Source organism: Cricetulus griseus, assembly GCF_003668045.3.
Source record: "Cricetulus griseus strain 17A/GY chromosome 1 unlocalized genomic scaffold, alternate assembly CriGri-PICRH-1.0 chr1_0, whole genome shotgun sequence".
Taxonomy (NCBI): Eukaryota; Metazoa; Chordata; class Mammalia; order Rodentia; family Cricetidae; genus Cricetulus; species Cricetulus griseus.
Genome location: NW_023276806.1, coordinates 243,159,584 through 243,178,349, shown reverse-complemented (window position 1 = coordinate 243,178,349; position 18,766 = coordinate 243,159,584). Strand labels below are relative to the sequence as shown.

Below are 18,766 nucleotides of genomic sequence, written 5' to 3'. Positions count from 1 at the left end.
CCTTCCAAAAGTGAAACCAATCAATAAGGTATATGCAGCTAGCGATTTAAATGAGATCAAATTGAATTTTCCTTCTTTAAATTAAAATGAAGAATGCTATAGCCAAACTCTTAAAAAGAGGCTACCTTAAATGCCCTCCCCTAATAATGAGATTGATGACTGACTTATATGCCATCTTATAGCCTTCATCCAGCAGCTGGTGGAAGTAGAAGCAGACACCCACAACTAATCACTGAACTGAACTGGAATCCATTGGCAGAGAAGGCCGAGTAATGAGCAAAGGGGTCCAGACCAGGCTGGTGAAACCCACAGAAACAGATGACCTGAACAAGGGGGAGCTCTTGGTCCCCAGACTGATAACTGGGATACCAGTATGGGTGTGATCCAGACTCCAGGAATGTGGGTTTCAGTGAGGAGACCTCAGAAATCTACAGGACCTCCTGTAGTAGTTCAGTAATTATCCCTAGCATAGGTGTGGACTGTGGGAGCCCATTCCATTAGAGGAATACTCTCTGAGCCAAGACACACAGGGGTGGGCCTAGGCCCTATCCCAAAGGATATGATAGAATCTGATGACCACTTATGGAAGGCCTCACCCTCCCTGGGGAGCAGAAAGGATATGTGATAGGTAGGGTTTTAGTTGGGGGCGGGCTGGTAGGAGGGGGGGAAGGAGAGGGTACTGGGATTGACATGTAAAACAATCTTGTCTCTAATTCAAATTAAAAAATAAAAAGTTATTTAATACTCCATTTGTTAATGAATTATCTTTTTCTGCTCACTGGAAAATGCTGGATAGCTAAAAGCAAATATTATACTTACAGATAAAACAAAGGTTAAAGGGGGCATTACTAATTCGGTATTCAAATTATTTTTACATAAAATTATTATTTTTAATCAGATATTTAAAAATATGCAAACACTGAGTCTGATTCAATTCTTTACTTGCATTTGTTTAACTTTTGTTTACTGTACATGTTTTTCCTCCAATGACTCCATTATACAGTGTTGAACCCAACAATCATTTCTCGAGGTCACCCCAATAACTACAGTGATTCCATAAGAACACAAAGAAAAACAAATATCTGCTTAACTTGACTAAATTTAACATATGAGATTCTTTCATTTATAGCAATACTAGGATAGGTATTTTTATGAATTAAAGGGAATCTATTAGAATACACTGTAAAGGTAAACACTATCACAAACAAGAATGCTTGTTTAGCAGGTCCACATTTCAGTCACCATTATCTTAGCATCCTATCTATGTGCGAGCTACTTGGAGGTAAAATAACTTTCCACTCACCAGCGCGGAAGTGTGAGAGGTATCTGCCACATCCCCTGGGGTGTCTGGTGTCCGCGTGGTGTTTTGGATTCTGTGAGGGTTCCGGGCTATCGCTTCACACCAGCCCAGCATTTTCTCCTTCCGATTTTCCCTTCTCAATTCCTGAAATTCTGAAAATAATTTACATTCCCTGAAACACATCACTTCTCATAGTTATGCTCTGGAAAATACATATAATTGAAACATTTTAATCCCCACATCTAATGAACTACTCGTGGAGAGGTTTTATTTTAACTAGAAATCATTAAGGGGAAAATAAGTGTTGCCAATTGTTAGTACTATTATCCCAGAGCCACTACATCGTGTAAATTGTGCATCATTTCCAAGTGCACATTGCGTACATCCTCTTCTAAACAAAAGGAGTTTTCCACACCAGGTTCTGGGAGTTAGTTTCTGTTGTAGGTTGAAAACAGTATTTTTTAACCTGGGAGCTAAACACAGGACCATATTCTGAAGATAGCCACATACAGTCATGTGAGAATTGACAGCATGGATACATGCTGAGAATGCATCAGGAGATGACTTCATTGTTCTAAGACTACCACAGATTGCAGCCCATAATCAATGTTGGCCCTTGACCAAATCGAGAGACTCATGAACGAGAGATATAGGAGTCTGTTCCATTATAACATGGCATAGTATTTCTTAGGAAATTTCAACATACATTAACTTTCTTCCTATATATGTACTGTTAGATAGCAAATGTAATATATATATATATAATATATATATATATATATATATATATTTATATATATATGTGTGTGTGTGTGTGTGTGTGTGTGTGTGTGTGTGCGCGCGCGCGTGTGTGCGCGCGCACGCGCGCGCGTTTGTGTGTTTACTAAAATAAGGATATAGTAGACTTGTAATATATAATAGCCACTAAAAGTCACTTATTCTGCATTGCAAATGGTGCATAATTATATGTGTTGTGTGTTTGTGTGGGTGGTGGCATAGTAGATTTGTTGAAGGTAGCTTTACCATATATATATATATGCAATGTGCTACATATTCTATGTTGTCACTGGGCAACAGGGAGTATTTTGTCTCCTTTGTCATCTTATAGAATAATCTTCATATATACAGTCCATCCTTAACCAAAACACCATTGTGAGCTGTATGGCCATGACAAATAAAATATGCATAAGTTTCAAGTGAATATTTTACAGAAGCAAAACATGCAGAACTAAGACCAGTGATAGACTAATCATTATTTTAGTGCCATGATTACCTTTCTTTTAAAGGTTTGATAACAGAAGAAAAAATTTGGTAAAAATACCATAAATTTGGAAGCTGATTTCCATCACAGCTCAATCTATTATAAACAGTAATTCTAAAATAAATCCTTGTTTCACTGTGAATAGAAATGCCCCCAAGCTCCTGGAAGCTTCCCAGAGCTTTCCATTTTGTGGAATTTTGTGTCTCTGAAAGTCAAATCAACAAGGACTTTGAAGATAATGGAGAAACATTGTTTCACTTGTAAAGTTTTACAGCCTACTTTTCCACTCCACCACCCCCAGTAATTAGAAATAGTTTATTGCAGGTCTTTAGTTAAATGCATTACACTGTCAATTAAATATCAAAAATAATGTAGAGTAATTATTTTTCACAGCATCCAAAGCAATTAGCAATCTGGTGGTTTATAACATTTCAGAATTCAAAACAGCACATTTCAGAGCTCTAAGAAAGTAACACAAAGAAAGGTTACTCGTGGATGGATGAGTTACTACTCTTGTGACAAAATGACAAAATGCTCAAGTTAAATGGATTCAAAGAATGCAAACAAAAAAGTGATAAAAAAAGCTTTCATAAAAATTGAGTTGCGGGTAGGCAACAAAATAGATTTCTTTTTTTAAAATTTATTTATTTATATTTTATGTACATTGGGGATTTGCCTGCATATATGTCAGTGTGAAGGTGTTGGATCCCCTGGTACAGGAGTTAAAAGACAGCCATGAGCTGCCATGTGGATGCTGGGAATTGGACCTGGGTCTTTTGGAAGAGCAGCCATTGCTTGTAACCACTGAGCCTTCTCTCCAGCCTTGAAGTAGATTTCTTAATGGAACCTTTGGTTTAATATGAATAAGTAATTTGTGGCATAAGGAATGAAACTGGGCAAAGATGGTTTGATTGAGCAACAGATTATTGGTTCTTCCTCTTTTCAACACACTACCTGAGATCTTTAAAGAAACCCTGACCCATTTAATAAGAAATATGAACTAACTTGCACACCAAAAATGTCAACATGTCCACATTTTCAGTACACTCTGCACCAGTTTTTATTGTAATTCTTGAAGTGTGCTAAGTATAAGTGAAATGAATATTTTTATTCAAAAATGGAGTGAAATGATATCTATGACTGAACAATTTAGTTAACAATAAACAAATGTTCCACTTTTATTTGCTAATTGATTTAAAAAATATCAAATTTCCAACTTCTAAATATTTTATACTTTTTTATTTTTTAAATCAGAAATAAGGCATTTTTAGTGTCATGTTAGTACTTATGAGAAAACATAGAATTCATACCTAATAAAAAGTATAGTAATGTGTCCCACAAAGTTATGATAGCATTTGTTTCTATTCTGGAGTGTGCTTGTAAAGACATCTGATTTCTTACTTTCTACTCTGATTCTATTCTGATTCTGAGAATCTGATTCTGATTCTGATTCTGATTCTGAAATAACTTAATTTGTTGTGTTTTCAATCCTAGTTGTGGTTATATTCCCCTTATTCAGTCCACATTTATTATCAAATATTTACTGGACCTCAGCTATACTGTAGGTACTGATGGCAAAGAATAATTCACAAGAAGACTACATTCACCATTTATTTGAATTTGGTTTTGGCGAAAATCTATTCTAGAGAATTTTAAAGTCAAATCATAACAGTGTCTAGTTTAGATGACTTGTAACCTTACTTTCTTATAGTAACTACCAATTCCTGCTGGATTTATATGTCTTACCTGAAACTAGTTTATAAAAATTCTATTTTCTGACCTGCATCAACAGGCATGCCAAAAGTTATTTACATTTTTGCTATACCTTCCAAAACATGTAATACAGTAAAAGATCAACTATTCTCATTTTCTTCTATAGATATTAGTGACTATCTAGTTTTAGAATGATTAGGATAAATAACTCAAAAAGCAGAAGTACATATTTTATATACTTATTAATTAATACATGTAAATCAAATGTTTTAAGAGCAATTTAATTTTCATGGGTCCTGAACTGACATGAACAAACTTAAAAGGCAATGTGATACACAACAACAGACTAGAAAGTTTACAATTTAACTTTGACAGTGTCACAGAGATATTTAAAATGAATGCTAAATTTGTGAAATGACAGAGGACAGGCATGCTGTAGCTTTGGGGAGGTTTTTATTATATTAAGGAAGAGGGCACACGATGAAAGAGAAGGCTAAGATGGTTGAAAATGCCATACTTGTTTATCCATGTCACAGATGTTACCTCATGCTTTGTTCTGTAGAAAATTCACCCGTGACTTTGCTGTCCTAAGAATCAAAGCATGATCTTATGGGGAATTTAGTTTGTATAGCACCCCAAGAGAAGCACATAAGCGCAAGCAAATATTGAAAGGAAGGAAACAGAGCAGTAGTAGTCCTTGTGGGTGAGGAACTATTATAATTGCAGCCAACAAAATGATCATTACTGTTATTTTAAAATGTCCAGATGCTGTGTCACAGTTGAGATTCTAGAAATATCAGGAGTAAACTGAGAGCATTGACAGGGCATAAGAGGTTGATTGGTGAGCGTCTGCAGGCTCTCCTTCATCGTGTGCGGTTCTGGAACACACATCATGTCCTTATGTATAAGAATGTATTGCCAGTCAGAAGCGGAGGCAAAATATCAACATTTATAATTAACCCCAAAGCACTTTAAACTGTAAGCATCATTACTATTATATCAGAATGGAAAAGTGATCATTAAGTATTCATGTTAATTATGATTTACCCATTGAACCAAGTTAATAGGAGATGCAGCAATGAGCAACTTATATAATGATCACAGGAAATTGGGATTTAACTAAGCTTAATTTTTAATATGCCACTTCAAGCAGATATTTAATTTAATAAATAGGAGAATAGTGCATTCTTGGTGGATTAAATTGACAACAAATTAAAATTAAGAAAAAAAGAAAAGGCAATTGGGTGTATCTTATGGAGAATAATTTACTTTTAATTTACAAAACATTTACTGAGTACTTTCTCTAAGCCGGAGACTGTTCTAGGAATATAATACAGAAATAGAAGATGCCCAGGCCTTAGAATAATGAGAGGAATAAGCAAGTATAGCTACCCTCATAACAAAGTATGGTAAACATGCCCCAGGAGAATACTGAACACCATGCAAATTTTGAAATTCAGGACATTTAAGGTAACATTCTTTTCAGGGAAGGCAGGCCTAGGGAGATCCTTTAAAGAAACAAGATGGCCAGTAATTACATGTAAATGAAAATCATAACCCTAGTGTCTTCTTATGCATGACACTACTCAATTATGGGGGCACCCTTCTTGCTGCAATCTATTCAAATGGCACTGGGTGACAGAGATATTCTTTGTGTTAAACACCATTCTTGTGGTGTATATGTGCAAACCGGTCTGGCAGCCTTGCCTCCTCCTATTTTATTCCAGTCTAATGTAGTGTAAAGATAAAAGCAGAACTCCATTTCTTTTAGAAAACCACAATTGCCTGTAGCTATTTATATCTCATTTTATCAAGTAGTTTCCTCCTTAAATTTGGTCATTTTGTGTCCTTCTCATATTACAGTTCTGGCTTATCTAAATGTTCCCTGTTTGCACTCAGTATCTGTAGTGGAGTACCCCTTATCCTTGAACTTCAGAATTGGATACGGCCTTTGTCTAAGAATTTGTAAAGATTTTTCTATTTAAGGTTTAAGAGATTTGATTATCTATTGTTTAGCTACAGTGCTATCAGGAACTATTTCTTTGGTTGGTGAGAAGGCTCAGTTGCTACACCCAAAATCCTGATGCCTGACTTTAACTACTGAAATCCACAGTGAAAGCCCAAAGTTGACTCTCTGAAGTTTCCTTTTGTCTTCCACATACACAAGTGTCCTATCCCTCTCACATATATGAAAAATCACAAATAAAATAAGAATAAAAAAGTCAAGGAAGAATTACTTCTCAACTATTGGATGTGAGCTCCTCCTGTGTTCATATATTTATGCATTTACACATATGTGTAATAATAACAAAAATAAAGATTCCATGCTTTGAAAGTATGTGAGGGGCAAATACATGTAAGGGATCAGAAGGAGGAAAGGAAATGGGGAAATGATGTAATTATATTTTAAGTTGAAAACATGAAAAATACATATAATGCAAAAAGAATAAGTGAGGCTATTGATTTGGTCTGTGTTCATGAAAATGAAATGAAGCTGTGTTTCTGTTAAGATACAAATGTGGTTTAGGATTTATTTCCGTTTAATAGGGCTTTCTACCATTGATTAAATAAAGGAATTATCTTTTTAAGAAATTTATATTCTGTAAATAAACACTGGTTGTAACAAAGTTGATTTATAACTTTAAAAATGGAAAAACGGAGAATTAAAAAACAGAGCACCAAAGAACTGATGAGAACTTAAACATATTTAACATGTAGATGACTAGGGAGAGGAAAAGGATAATAGAGTTGAAGGAATAAAAAGAACATGATTACAGGGCACATGTCACTTATCTTCCTATATACCTGGATATGACACCAGTGAACAACTGAAATTTTTAAAAAAATACCAAATTTATTAGCAGCAAAATACATAGGCTCAATCTAACACAATATTTTAAAACTTACATGGAAACTGTAAAACTTACAAAACCAAACAAAACATAAAACAAACTAACAAAAATCCTCTAAACAATAGCAACAATAATGCATTTTGGCAATGGGAAGACTTGGTGTTGTTAATATGTCAGATTTTTTCCCAATTTGAGCTACATATTCAATGCAATTCCAATACAAATTCAGTTAAGCAATTAATTGTGTAGATAATGACAAATCTATTCATAAAATTTATGCAGAAAGACAAAATTCCTAGGTAAGCCAATCCAGTACCAAACAATAACAAAGTCACAAGATGAACATTTCTAGTTTTAAAACACTATAAATTTATAGTACACAAGCCAGTCTATTAGAAAAATAATAGACATATTAGAAATTGGAGCATAATCCTGGGCCTATAAAAAGTTAAGGAAACTTTGACCAATGAGCACAAGAAATTCAATAGAGAAATAACATCATTTTCCCAAATTGTTTCTGAGCCAACTGAATACCACATATTAAAAACCAAAACAAAACAAGACTCTAGAGATAAAGTTTAAGGCATTCATTTTTTAAAGTAAAATTTAAATTGAAATGGATCATTGAAGTACGTGTCTAAGTGAAACTATTAAACTTCCACAAAAAAAAATAGAGGGGAAAATGAAGACAACATTGTGTAGATCTGAGATATTGCTGGTAACATTGCAGTCATGCTATCTAAGAGAAATCCTGCTGCAAAGTTTGAATTAATTAAAATTATAAAATTATAAACGTCTGCTCTATGAAAGACTCATTAAATAAAGAAAAGATAAGCTAAAGACTAGGAGAAAACTTTTTTGCAAAATGTATATGAAGACTAAGCTACTCTACTAAACACAGAGAATATTATTAAACCTTAATAATGAGAAAATTTTAAAGGAGAAAGTGATATGAACAGACATGTCAATGAAGAATTCACACGGCGGCAAATAAGACAATACTGTATATTCTATGCAACTGTCTGCCTATAAACGAAGTAACAATCAGATACCAGCAAGACTGGTGGTCCCCAGAGCTGGTGACACCAATGCTAACATGGGAGGTAAAGCAACAGACTTTGTGTCATCTCTAAAATCTTTTGCTGTCATTCATTTATTTAGTATGTGTGGCAGTCAGCATGCAACTTGCAGGAGATTGTACTCTGCTTCTACCATGCAGCGGCTGGGATAGAACTCAGGTCATCAAGCTTGATAGCAAGTCCCCAAACCTGGTGAGCCATCTCCCAGGCCCCAGCAGCAGGGATTCTTAATCTTTTGCCCACAAGAATAATATTTCATAGTATTCTTGATAGACATTCAATATAGACATAGTTACACTGTACAACCCAGCCATTTTTTTCATAGCCGTATGTAGAACTGATTTTGAAATTTATGCCACACAAAAATCTAGACACAAATATTGTCATAGATGATGACACAAATGTAATCACCAAAAATAAAAGTGGCAAAGATATCCATTCATAGGCAAACGAGTGAACAATTTGCAGCAGATCCACATAACATTATAGTGTTCCTAAATAAATAGAAACGAGTTGACAATGTGAGGACATGTGAGTACATTAAAAGCATATTGATATGTAAAGAACTCAGATCCTCTGCTTATATTGAATATGATACTCTGGGGAAGGTCAGTGTTATAGCTACATTGAAACAGTCCGTGATCATAAACTGTTATGTATAATGCTGTATTGCTGGGTGTTAACACTCTGCATGATGAAAATCTCTAGAATCACATAGCTCAAAGTTATAACTTTTATGCATGCAAATTAACACATTTATGAGGTTGGTGATCTTAGGATAAAAAGCAGGCTAAAGATGTGAGCTGATAATATTATAAATGTGCAGGGAGAAAAGATTCATTAAAGAATGTGAGAGAAAAGTTTCAAACTTGAGCAGATTTAGAAATGAAGCTCATAAGGTTAGAGGCAGAAAATATTATATATGAATTATTCTCCAGTTTACACAGTTGGTCCCTATGGAGATATGGCTTAGTGACATTGATACAGTTTTAAAAGTAGAGTAGAGCTGAATATATAAGTAAACATTTGATAATAAGAATCATGACTCCCAGTGTTAAGAAGGAGGGTTATAGTTCACTATTACCAGCAGAGAAGGAGTGCACCATGTACTAATAGATTTGATTTAGAAGCTATCATACAAGATTGCTTTTAGCGTATGAAAAATACATAGAATTATATATAGATACATAACTACATATAACTTAGATGAATATACATATAAATACACATATTTTTCCCTGATCCCTTTGTTGACAAATCAGAGGTTCAAAGACATAATATTGTAGTAACGAATGTGCCTAATTGCCCAGAGTCAGTTTCCAATATTATTTTCCAAAAATGGAAACAAGGTTCCTTAGATAAATACACGGTTGGTTTCTATGGGTAGTCAGGAAAGAACAACCAGAGTTGAGCTTGGGTAAGCTCACTGTGCTTAAAGGTAAGGATGTATTGAAAAACAAAACAAAGAAATAAATAGAACAGCATTTTGAATCTAAGCGGATAGAGAAAAATAACTGCTGCTGCTGATGGCCAAAGCTGAGTGAATTTGAACAGATTATGGATTTAATTTAGATCATAACTCACAAGTCATAGTCAGAGGTGATTATCCAGAATCCCATACAGATAGGATGAGACAATTAAGGGAAGAGAATGAACAAACACTTTATGCAGAATTATAAACAATTTTTGTATAAAATCTTTCTCCAAGGGCAGACAAGAACATGACACCTCACTATATATGGCTCATGGCAACTTCCTTCCAAAGGATATGATATTGGATGATGGGCAGGAGAGCAAGCTAAGTGGATAGAACATGATTCCTGGGGGAGCAAAGCCAGGAAGTTGAGTTAGGCACTAGGGAAATGTCCAGAGATCCACAAGGATGACACCAACTAACCATCTAAGCAACAGTGGAAAGGCTACCTTAAATGCCCTCCCCTGATAATGAGATGGATGACTGACTTATATGCCATCCTAGAGCCTTCATCCAGCAGCTGGTGGATGCAGTAGTAGCAGATACCCACAGATAAACACTGAACTGAACTGGAATCCAGTTGCAGAGAAGGAGTGATGAGCAAAGTGGACAAGACCAGGTTGGTGAAACCCATAGAAACAGCTGACATGAACAAGGGGGAGCTCTTGGCCCCCAGACTGATCACTGGGAAACCATCATGGAACTGATCCAGACCCTATGAATGTGGGTGCCAGTGAGGAGGCCTAGAAATCTATGGGGCCTCTTGTAGTAGATCAGTACTTATCCCTAACATAAGAATGGACTTTGGGAGCCCATTTCACATAGAAGGATACTCTCTCAGCCTAGACACATGGGGAGGGCCTAGGCCATATTCCAAAGGATATGACAGATTCTGAAGACCCCCATGGAAGAACTCACTCTCTCTGGGGAGCAGAAATGGTATGGGATAGGTAGGGTGTTAGTGGGGGGCGAGGGGAGGAGGGGAAGGAAAGGGAAGTGGGATTGACATGTAAAACATTCTTGTTTCTAATTTAAATTTAAAAAATGGAGGAAAAATGTGCTGACAATGTCACCACTCCCCCAACCCTATGACTTCAATCTAATCATTAGAAAAATATGTCAGAGAGATCTCTGTGTAGAGGAACCCTATAAAAAGCTTGGCCAGTAATTTTCAAGTGGTTAAGGTCATTGACAAAAGGTCTAACTTATCTATGAAACCTAAGTGAAGTTTAAGGAGACATAACCAAAGGAAATGTGTCCCGACAGACTATTATAAGAAGATATTAGGCAAAAATGAAAGCTGCCTGCATGAAGTATGGATTCACTCCATAATAACATGTCAGCATTGACCCAGTCAGTACAAGAAATTACAACACTAACATATAAAAACAGGAGTAGGGGGAAGAGTAAAAAATGGGTGAGAATGTTTTACAGTAGATTTGCCATTATTTTCTATAATTCTAAACTGCTCTAAAATAAATACAGTATCTTAATAATGAAATGCAGAGCCCAGGGATACATTTACTTAAGCAAATAGTTAAGTGTAGGAAGAGTCATTAGAGCAGTGGGTATTTTCATCAAAACACAAAAATTTAGTAATTTTAACAAATTGTTCAATATCATGATTGAGACATTTACTGGAGAGAAAAGTTACAGATGAAGTCAGAAATTTTTGATTAAAGGTATTTTTTCATCTTCTTAAGAGAAATAAATAATCCCAGAAGTCTAGTAGAAGAGTTTGTATATATCAAGATTCAAGATGTGTCAAAGTGATAGTTTATTCAAACTTTGCAACACATCCTCTCCTCTCCACTGAAAAAAAAAGCCACATTTACTCTTGCCTTTCTCAGAAACTAAGGCATTTGGTGAGGCAGAGAAAACAGAATTGAATACAATAACTTTAAAGGATACCTTTGCTCTATGCATGAGATACATTCCTTTCCTTGATACTGTGTTTAAAAGGCAGGAGGCTGTAAATGTGTAAGAAGTGGTAGAAAATAAAAGTGTCAGACTTTTTTGCCTTCTCTACAAATGTACTTAAATATACTTGAATAAAATGGATATCCATTTTTCCCACAGTGAACATCTTTTTATGTTAAAACTGTTTAGCAAGGCCTCAATTTTAAGCTTGTTTTCATGTAGACTTATTGAGTCATGCAGTGCTGCATAGAAGTTTGGTGATAGTAAATTAGAACTCAAGGATTTATGTTTTGCATTTTAAAACTTACTGGAGTGTCAGGAGGCTTTGTATAAACATTTATAATACATAGTTAAGCAATCACAAGGAACTTAAGGAATATGGATTCAAGCATATTCTAGTTCCTTTCTCTTGCTATTGTAGAACACTAAAACAAAAGTAATTTGAGGGTGGAAAGGGCTTGCATGGCAGGAACTCAAAAGGAACTGAAGCAGAAGATATGGAGGAATGCTGCTTGCTGCCTCACTTCCAGGTTCAGCTAGCTTTGCTGTACAGATTAAGACCAGATGCCACCTGTCCATGCTGTGGAGCTATGCTGAGTTGGCTCTGTCTTCTTACATTAATTAACAATCACACCCCCTGAAGGCATTTCCAGAAGTCACACTGTCTGTACAATCCCTCAGTTGAGTCTGCCTTCTTAGATGAACTCTAAGCTCTGTCCAGTTGACAATTAAAGCTAAATAGGACAGAAATGAAAGTGGTTCCCCTTTGGCTTTTGAGATATTTAGTTGATTTTAATATGATTGTATCTCCCATTGATCATGAAATTCATGAAAGGTGATGAATGTGGCTGAACAACTACCATCGAGTATTGTGCATATCTTTCATGAGCCTACTTAAAACCTAACTTCTACAGGATTTAACTGTGTATAAGAGTGAAGTCTGTGTAGGCAACACTTTAAATGTCAGCAAAGGCAAATATGCAGCTGCTTAAATATTTGGGTTTCTTTTGAGGCCTTTTATCAATCTCACTAGTGGCATTCTTTTCTGATAAGTTTTGTAAAAATTCAAAGCATCGTGTATTAATTTCTCTGCTTTGCTCAAGTTAAGATAATAAGTACCTTAATTTACTCCCCCTTTTAGTATTATTAGTTGAAATTTCTACTAAATTTCTCTTCTGAAAAAAATTAAATGAATTTTTAAATTACCATACAAAGTAAAGGCAGCCAGTACAGTGTTTTCATACTTTGTATCATTGCACTGAGGTATAATTCGATCCCCTTCTCCACTTCCCTTATCTGTGCCTCCTGCTCCAACTTTTGTTTGCCCCGCCTTTCCTCTCCAAGTAATCCCTCTTGCTACATTCATGTCCAAATCACATTTATTTCAGTGCCCACCTCCCATGACAACATTCTGTAACATGTTTCCTCAGCCTCCTTGTCGTTTCTAAATCCCTCACCCCTTACACACACACACACACACACACACACACACACACACACACACACACGTAATTTAACCTATGATTGTCTAATGTGTAGTATTTGCTAAATATGATCTCCAGTTGAATCTATTTTTCTTCAAACATTGTTTTAAAACCCCCTTTCAAATGAATAATATTTGCACAGTATATGTGAACTAGGTTTCCTTTTTCAACTCACATGTTGACAAACATCTAGGCCATTTGCATTTCCTGGAGATTTTGAACAGTGCAGACATAAAACTAAATGTGCAAATATCTCTGTGACATGTTGATTGAGAGTCCTTCAAGTACACACCCATAGTGGCATCAGTGGGTCCTAAGATTGTGAACATTGTAGCTGAATACTGGCTAGGATATTTATTTCCAAGAAGGTTCAGGCTTTTTTTCACACCTTAGAGCTCCTTTCCATTTCCAGAACTGGCTTTGTACTATTCACTATGATGTTGACAAGGGTATCCATCACTAACTTTATTCAAAAGACCATACTTTGGCCAAAGTGATGGACACTCCATTACCTTTCAGTGACTTCCTTTTTTCCTCAGATAGAAAAGCTAATCCCTGGGAAACTTATTTCCTCATCCGATCTCCTGATTCCATGTCCCTGTGATTGCTCTTCCATGTTCTCTAGCCTTGCCATGTGTACTAAGCTATTTCATCAATAGTGCTGCAACCTTCTACCTGGCTACTTACTCTCCCCTGTGTGTCTGAATATGATGCTTTGCTTATTCTACCTTATTCTACCTCACATATCCCTGAAGAATGTCACTACCTGTGTCCCATCCTGCTTCTACTTGCTCTGAGAACTCTAAAGGCAGGGGGTGTTTTCAAATGCATTTTTTCAGTCCCTAGGACCAAAATATGATAATGTGCAATACTATTGAACATTAAAATATCAACTGTGAAAATAGAATAAAAACCTAAAACTCAAAATATAGAAAATATTTTCCATATATGAATGAAAAACTCATGATCTATCCTTAACTATATACTTGAAAAATGTACAAGTACAAAATACAATTGAAAAAGATGATACACGAAAAGGATTACTTAGTGAAAATATGACAAAAGTAAAATAACCTTAACTACAATGTGAAGGTTAGCATCAAACTAGTACATAGGAAATATAATTAAGAAAACTATTTGACAGTTGATACTGAGAGGAAAAACAAGACCTAATTAAAAATATCAAGCATTGTAAAATTCTACTGTCTTCTAATTTATTTATGTTGATATATATGCATACATGCACAAATGTGCACTTTGGAACTGATTCCATTAAAGCTAAATGTAGGTGCATAAAAACATCTAAGTCATCATTATCTGTGATGAGTCATGTGAAGATAATTTTGACCTTTAAAAATGCAGTCTGTTCCTGTAGAGGGTTGCAGAGCAAAACATATTAAGGAAGAAAATGGTTTTTACACAATAAAATATGAAAACAAAATCTTTGCTGGTAATTACATCTTTCTAAAGACACTCTTTGTGATGACAACCAAGTAGTGTTCCATTTCCCAGGATGTTTTCTAATTTTTCCAGAAGAGATAAGTAGAGCCACAAGAAATAGGCATGACGCTCCAATATGGCACAGGGTCCTACGTCCATACTCCTGAGCATATGAGCTTCGAGAAAATTTGATAGGGGCAGTCGTGTTTCCAAACTGAGCTCTTAAAATTCTACATTCCAAAACAGATTGTGCAACCTTCAATACTAAAATGACAATGATCAAAATCAGAAAAACAATAAAGATTGTCAAAATAAAGAACAATCTTTTCCATGTATTAATGAAAAGTGAAACCTCCTGACCTAACATTTGATATTATATACATGAAAAGGGAGTAAGGCATACAACAGAAATAAAAAAGACCTTTAAAAGATAATTCATGATACACAAAAAGAAATGTCTGAAGCTTTAAATAACAGTCTAGATGCCTTGAAGAAAAAAAAGTGTCCTATATCTATAGGAAAACAATTTCCTATAGACCTGAAGGAAAGCAAGAATGGACAGTGTAGTTCAGGGTTTACACAGGGGACATTTGTGACATTTATGTATTATGTTTTATTTCATTGGGCACAGTCAAAGTCTGTGAACACTTTGGGATTTATGAAAGACTAAATTTAGCTTTTGAGCTACTAGGAGTAAACAGCAGGCTATTTTTTAAAATTAATCTGTTACAGAAATACTCTGTGACATTGATGTTGTTAAATCCCAACAAGAGAGTACTACACTGGCTTTGATCAGATGGTGAGCAGTTCAGTTTTGCACATCTAGGGGGTTGCAGAAATCAAGCCCTGACCCAGGGGATATAATTCCAGAACAGATGTAATATCTATCTCCAGGCCATTAACTTTGGCTTTCTTTGACCTCCAACTTCACTGTCAAATAAAAACACAAATTCTTTATATGTTGCTACTGTTAAAATATCCCTCCAACACAGTGTCTGCTAGACAAACCAAGGGATATATGTGGTGATATATAATTTATGATTTAATAGAGTCACCAGAGAACAAAAAGCAAAGTTAGCCACAGTCATAGAAGCAGGCAGTGGTAGTAGACACTTGTAATTCCAGCAGCCATACTAGGTAGCCTTAGAGGCCAGGAGATGATAGTACATGTCCTTAAATCCCAGGACTTGGGAGACAGAGGCATAGGGATCTCTGTTAGTTCAAGGCCACAGTGACTGCATGAAATTGATCCAGTCTAAAAGAGAAACAGCTCACACAAAGATGATCTCAGTACTTGGGATTACAGGTCTTTAATCCCAGCACTAGGGAGTTGGTGATAGGAGTGATATGGCTGGGAAGAAAGAGGAATATAAAGTGGGAGGAGACAGGAACTCAGGGTATTACAGTCTGAGGCTTGGTGGAAATCAGTGTAGTCTGCATTGCCTTCTGAGGATTTGTGGAGACAGGATCACCCATTTTGGTCTGAGGTAGAGGTAAGAACTAGTGGCTGGCTGCTTTGCTTTTTTGATATTCAACTTAGCTGAGTCTTTTGTTATTCATGTTACAGATATAGGATCATGATGTAATCAGAGATCCTTTTAAAAGTTGTTTACCTACTAAAGCCATTATACATCTTCTCAGTTAATAAAACATGAGAGCCAGTGAGATGGTACATGTACTCGCTTCTCAAGTCCAGTGACATGAGATCAATGCCTGTAACCCAAATAAAGGTGGAAGGAGAGAACTGACTCCATAAAGTTATTGTGGTGGTTTGAATGCAAATGGCTTCCATAATTTCATAGGCAGAGGCATTAATGGGAGGTGTTGCTTTGTTTGAGTAAGCAGAGCCTTGTTGTGGTAGGTGTAGCCTTATTGGGGGAAGTATGTCTCTGTGGGGGGCAGGCTTTGGGGTTTCATATGCTCAGGACACCACCCAATGTCTCAGTCAACTTCCTGTTGCCTGCAAGATGTACGACACTCAGCTACCTCTCCAGTACCATAATTGCCTGCATACCACCATGCTCCCTACCATGATAGTAATGACCTATACCTCTGAAACTGTAAGCTGCCCCCTCAGTTCAATGTTTTCCTTTATAAGAGTTGTTATGGTCATGGTGTCTTTTCACAGAAGTAGAAACCCTAACTAAGACAGTTATCATTTGTTTACCACACATGTGCTATATAGTCCCTGTGCCAACACAAATATACACATCACATATTCATGTAAATAAGTAATAATAATAAAATAATAATAAATTGAAAAACACCTGATGAACAAGAAAACACTGAAACTGTGAGGGTTTTATATTACAGTATATTAAATTCTGTATTGTTACAAAGCATTGCTACCTATGAATCATGTCATATTCTAGATAATGGCTTGTATACATTTCTCTGTTATTGTCTATAACTCAATGTTCAACAAAATCTTAAGCTTCTATCTCAGACAACATGATACAGACTAGTGCAAAAATACTGATGTTTGACATCTTTCAAGATAGCAAACTCCTGAGAGTAAAGAAATATAAAGCTTGAAGTAATTATATATTTAAATATTAGTCATGTTATAGGAATTTATAGTTTAATTGTAAAGTCAAAGATCTGAAACCTAATGGTTGTAATTCTTTAAGGGTAAATTCTCAGGATTAACAAGATTTTTATGTAGTTAATTTACAATAACATAAATGAGAAAAGTAATGATTCAGAAAGAATTATTGTTGGATTATTTAATAAATTTCTATGTTTTTTTTGAAGTACCCATTTTTATAAATTGCTATTGTCATTTGATTATTTGTGGAATACTTTTCACTTGAGAAGCCACATTGTTTTAGCCAATCACATTTTCCATTTTTCTTCCTTTTGTTCTAATACATTTCTGATACAGACAAGATAGAAGAGAGTTACTATATTTCTGCTGAACAATTATGTGGTTGTGATAAAATATTCTCATGAAGGCATTTCAGGAGTGAAAGTGTTTATTATGGCTCACAGTTCCAGGATGTTGTCTATCCCAGCAGGCATGTCACTCAGGTAGGGTCTTGAGGAAGATTGACACATTGCATCCACATCAGGAAGGGATGGATGCTGGTATTCTATTCACTTTCTCCTTTTATACAGTCCAAAAAACAAAATCCAGGGAAGGATGTTGCCATTAGGGTTACTTGTCTCACCTGAATTAACCTAATCAAGATAAGATAAGGATATTCCAAACTAACCTAGATATTGTATCACAGGTATGCCCTGAAGATTCTCACCCAGGGAACTCTGGATCCTGTCAAGGTGGTGGTATTAGCCATCAGAGTGCCCAAGTTTTGTTTTGTTTTGTTTTGTTTTGTTTTGTTTTGTTTTATCTTTCGGGACAGCCCTGGCTGTCCTGGAACTCACTTTATATACCTGATTGACCTCGAATTCACAGATATCCACCTGCCTCTCCTCCCAAGTGCTGGGATTAAAAGCATGTGCCATCACCATTTGACTTGGTTTGCCTCTGTTATCATATTAGGAATAACATTTTTGTTACATTAATATAACTTAAAATTAATAAACATATGAAAAGGGACATGAACTGTATCTCTTCAATGATTACTATCACAATTACCCAATGCTTTCTTGAAGCAAACAGGGATCAAAAAGGAGGGACAGCCAGTCCAGAGTGGCTGCATTTTGTATTGTAGTTCAGAGGAAAAAAGATGAAATTATATACACCAATCAGTGTGGAACATAAATCATATTCTTTATGAGACACAGGGTAATTTTTCTTTTGCATTATGGCATTATTCTTATTAATGGTGGTATTTGAAGTAATGCTATAATGTGGCAATGTTTCTGTGTAGTTGAGTACAACTAGGGTGTTGTGAAATGTCTAACTGAGGAAGTGCAAATGGTCCCATTAGGATATAAATACATAGTGTTATATGTACTGTAGGCTATCTCAAGGTTAAACCTGTGGTTCCTAAGAATCCTCCTGCTTGTGGTTATATGGGTCTTACTCAGAGAACTGTAGTCTGCATCCTCTCAAGGATTTCACAATTTAAAGAATACAAGACAAAAAAAATTAGACTTGAAGAGTTAATTGACTTTCAGAAAGTCACAAATACTGTTAAGCAAATACTTGGTGTGTGGAATAAATATTTATATATGACTGCCAAATCAAAATAATAGTCACAGGAAGAAGATGTATTTGGTGTCTGCATTTTCATATAGGAAAATTACACTTATTTTTATTACATATTTCTGTATAAGG

The 18,766-nt window shown here is 35.5% G+C and overlaps 1 protein-coding gene across 14 annotated transcripts in view; it reads right to left on the bottom strand.

Moving 5' to 3' along the window:
* Positions 1-18,766, bottom strand: part of Marchf1 (membrane associated ring-CH-type finger 1) — a 630,089-nt gene that overhangs the window by 325,551 nt on the left and 285,772 nt on the right. For 2 of the 14 annotated variants that reach the window (XM_035450822.1, XM_035450823.1), the window contains one exon: positions 1,304-1,452. The exons of the other annotated variants lie outside the window; for them this stretch is intronic. In XM_035450822.1, the coding sequence (XP_035306713.1) occupies positions 1,304-1,414 (111 nt within the window). In that variant the 5' untranslated portion in view covers positions 1,415-1,452. The remainder of the gene's footprint in view (positions 1-1,303; positions 1,453-18,766) is intronic. 14 annotated transcript variants of the gene reach the window in all.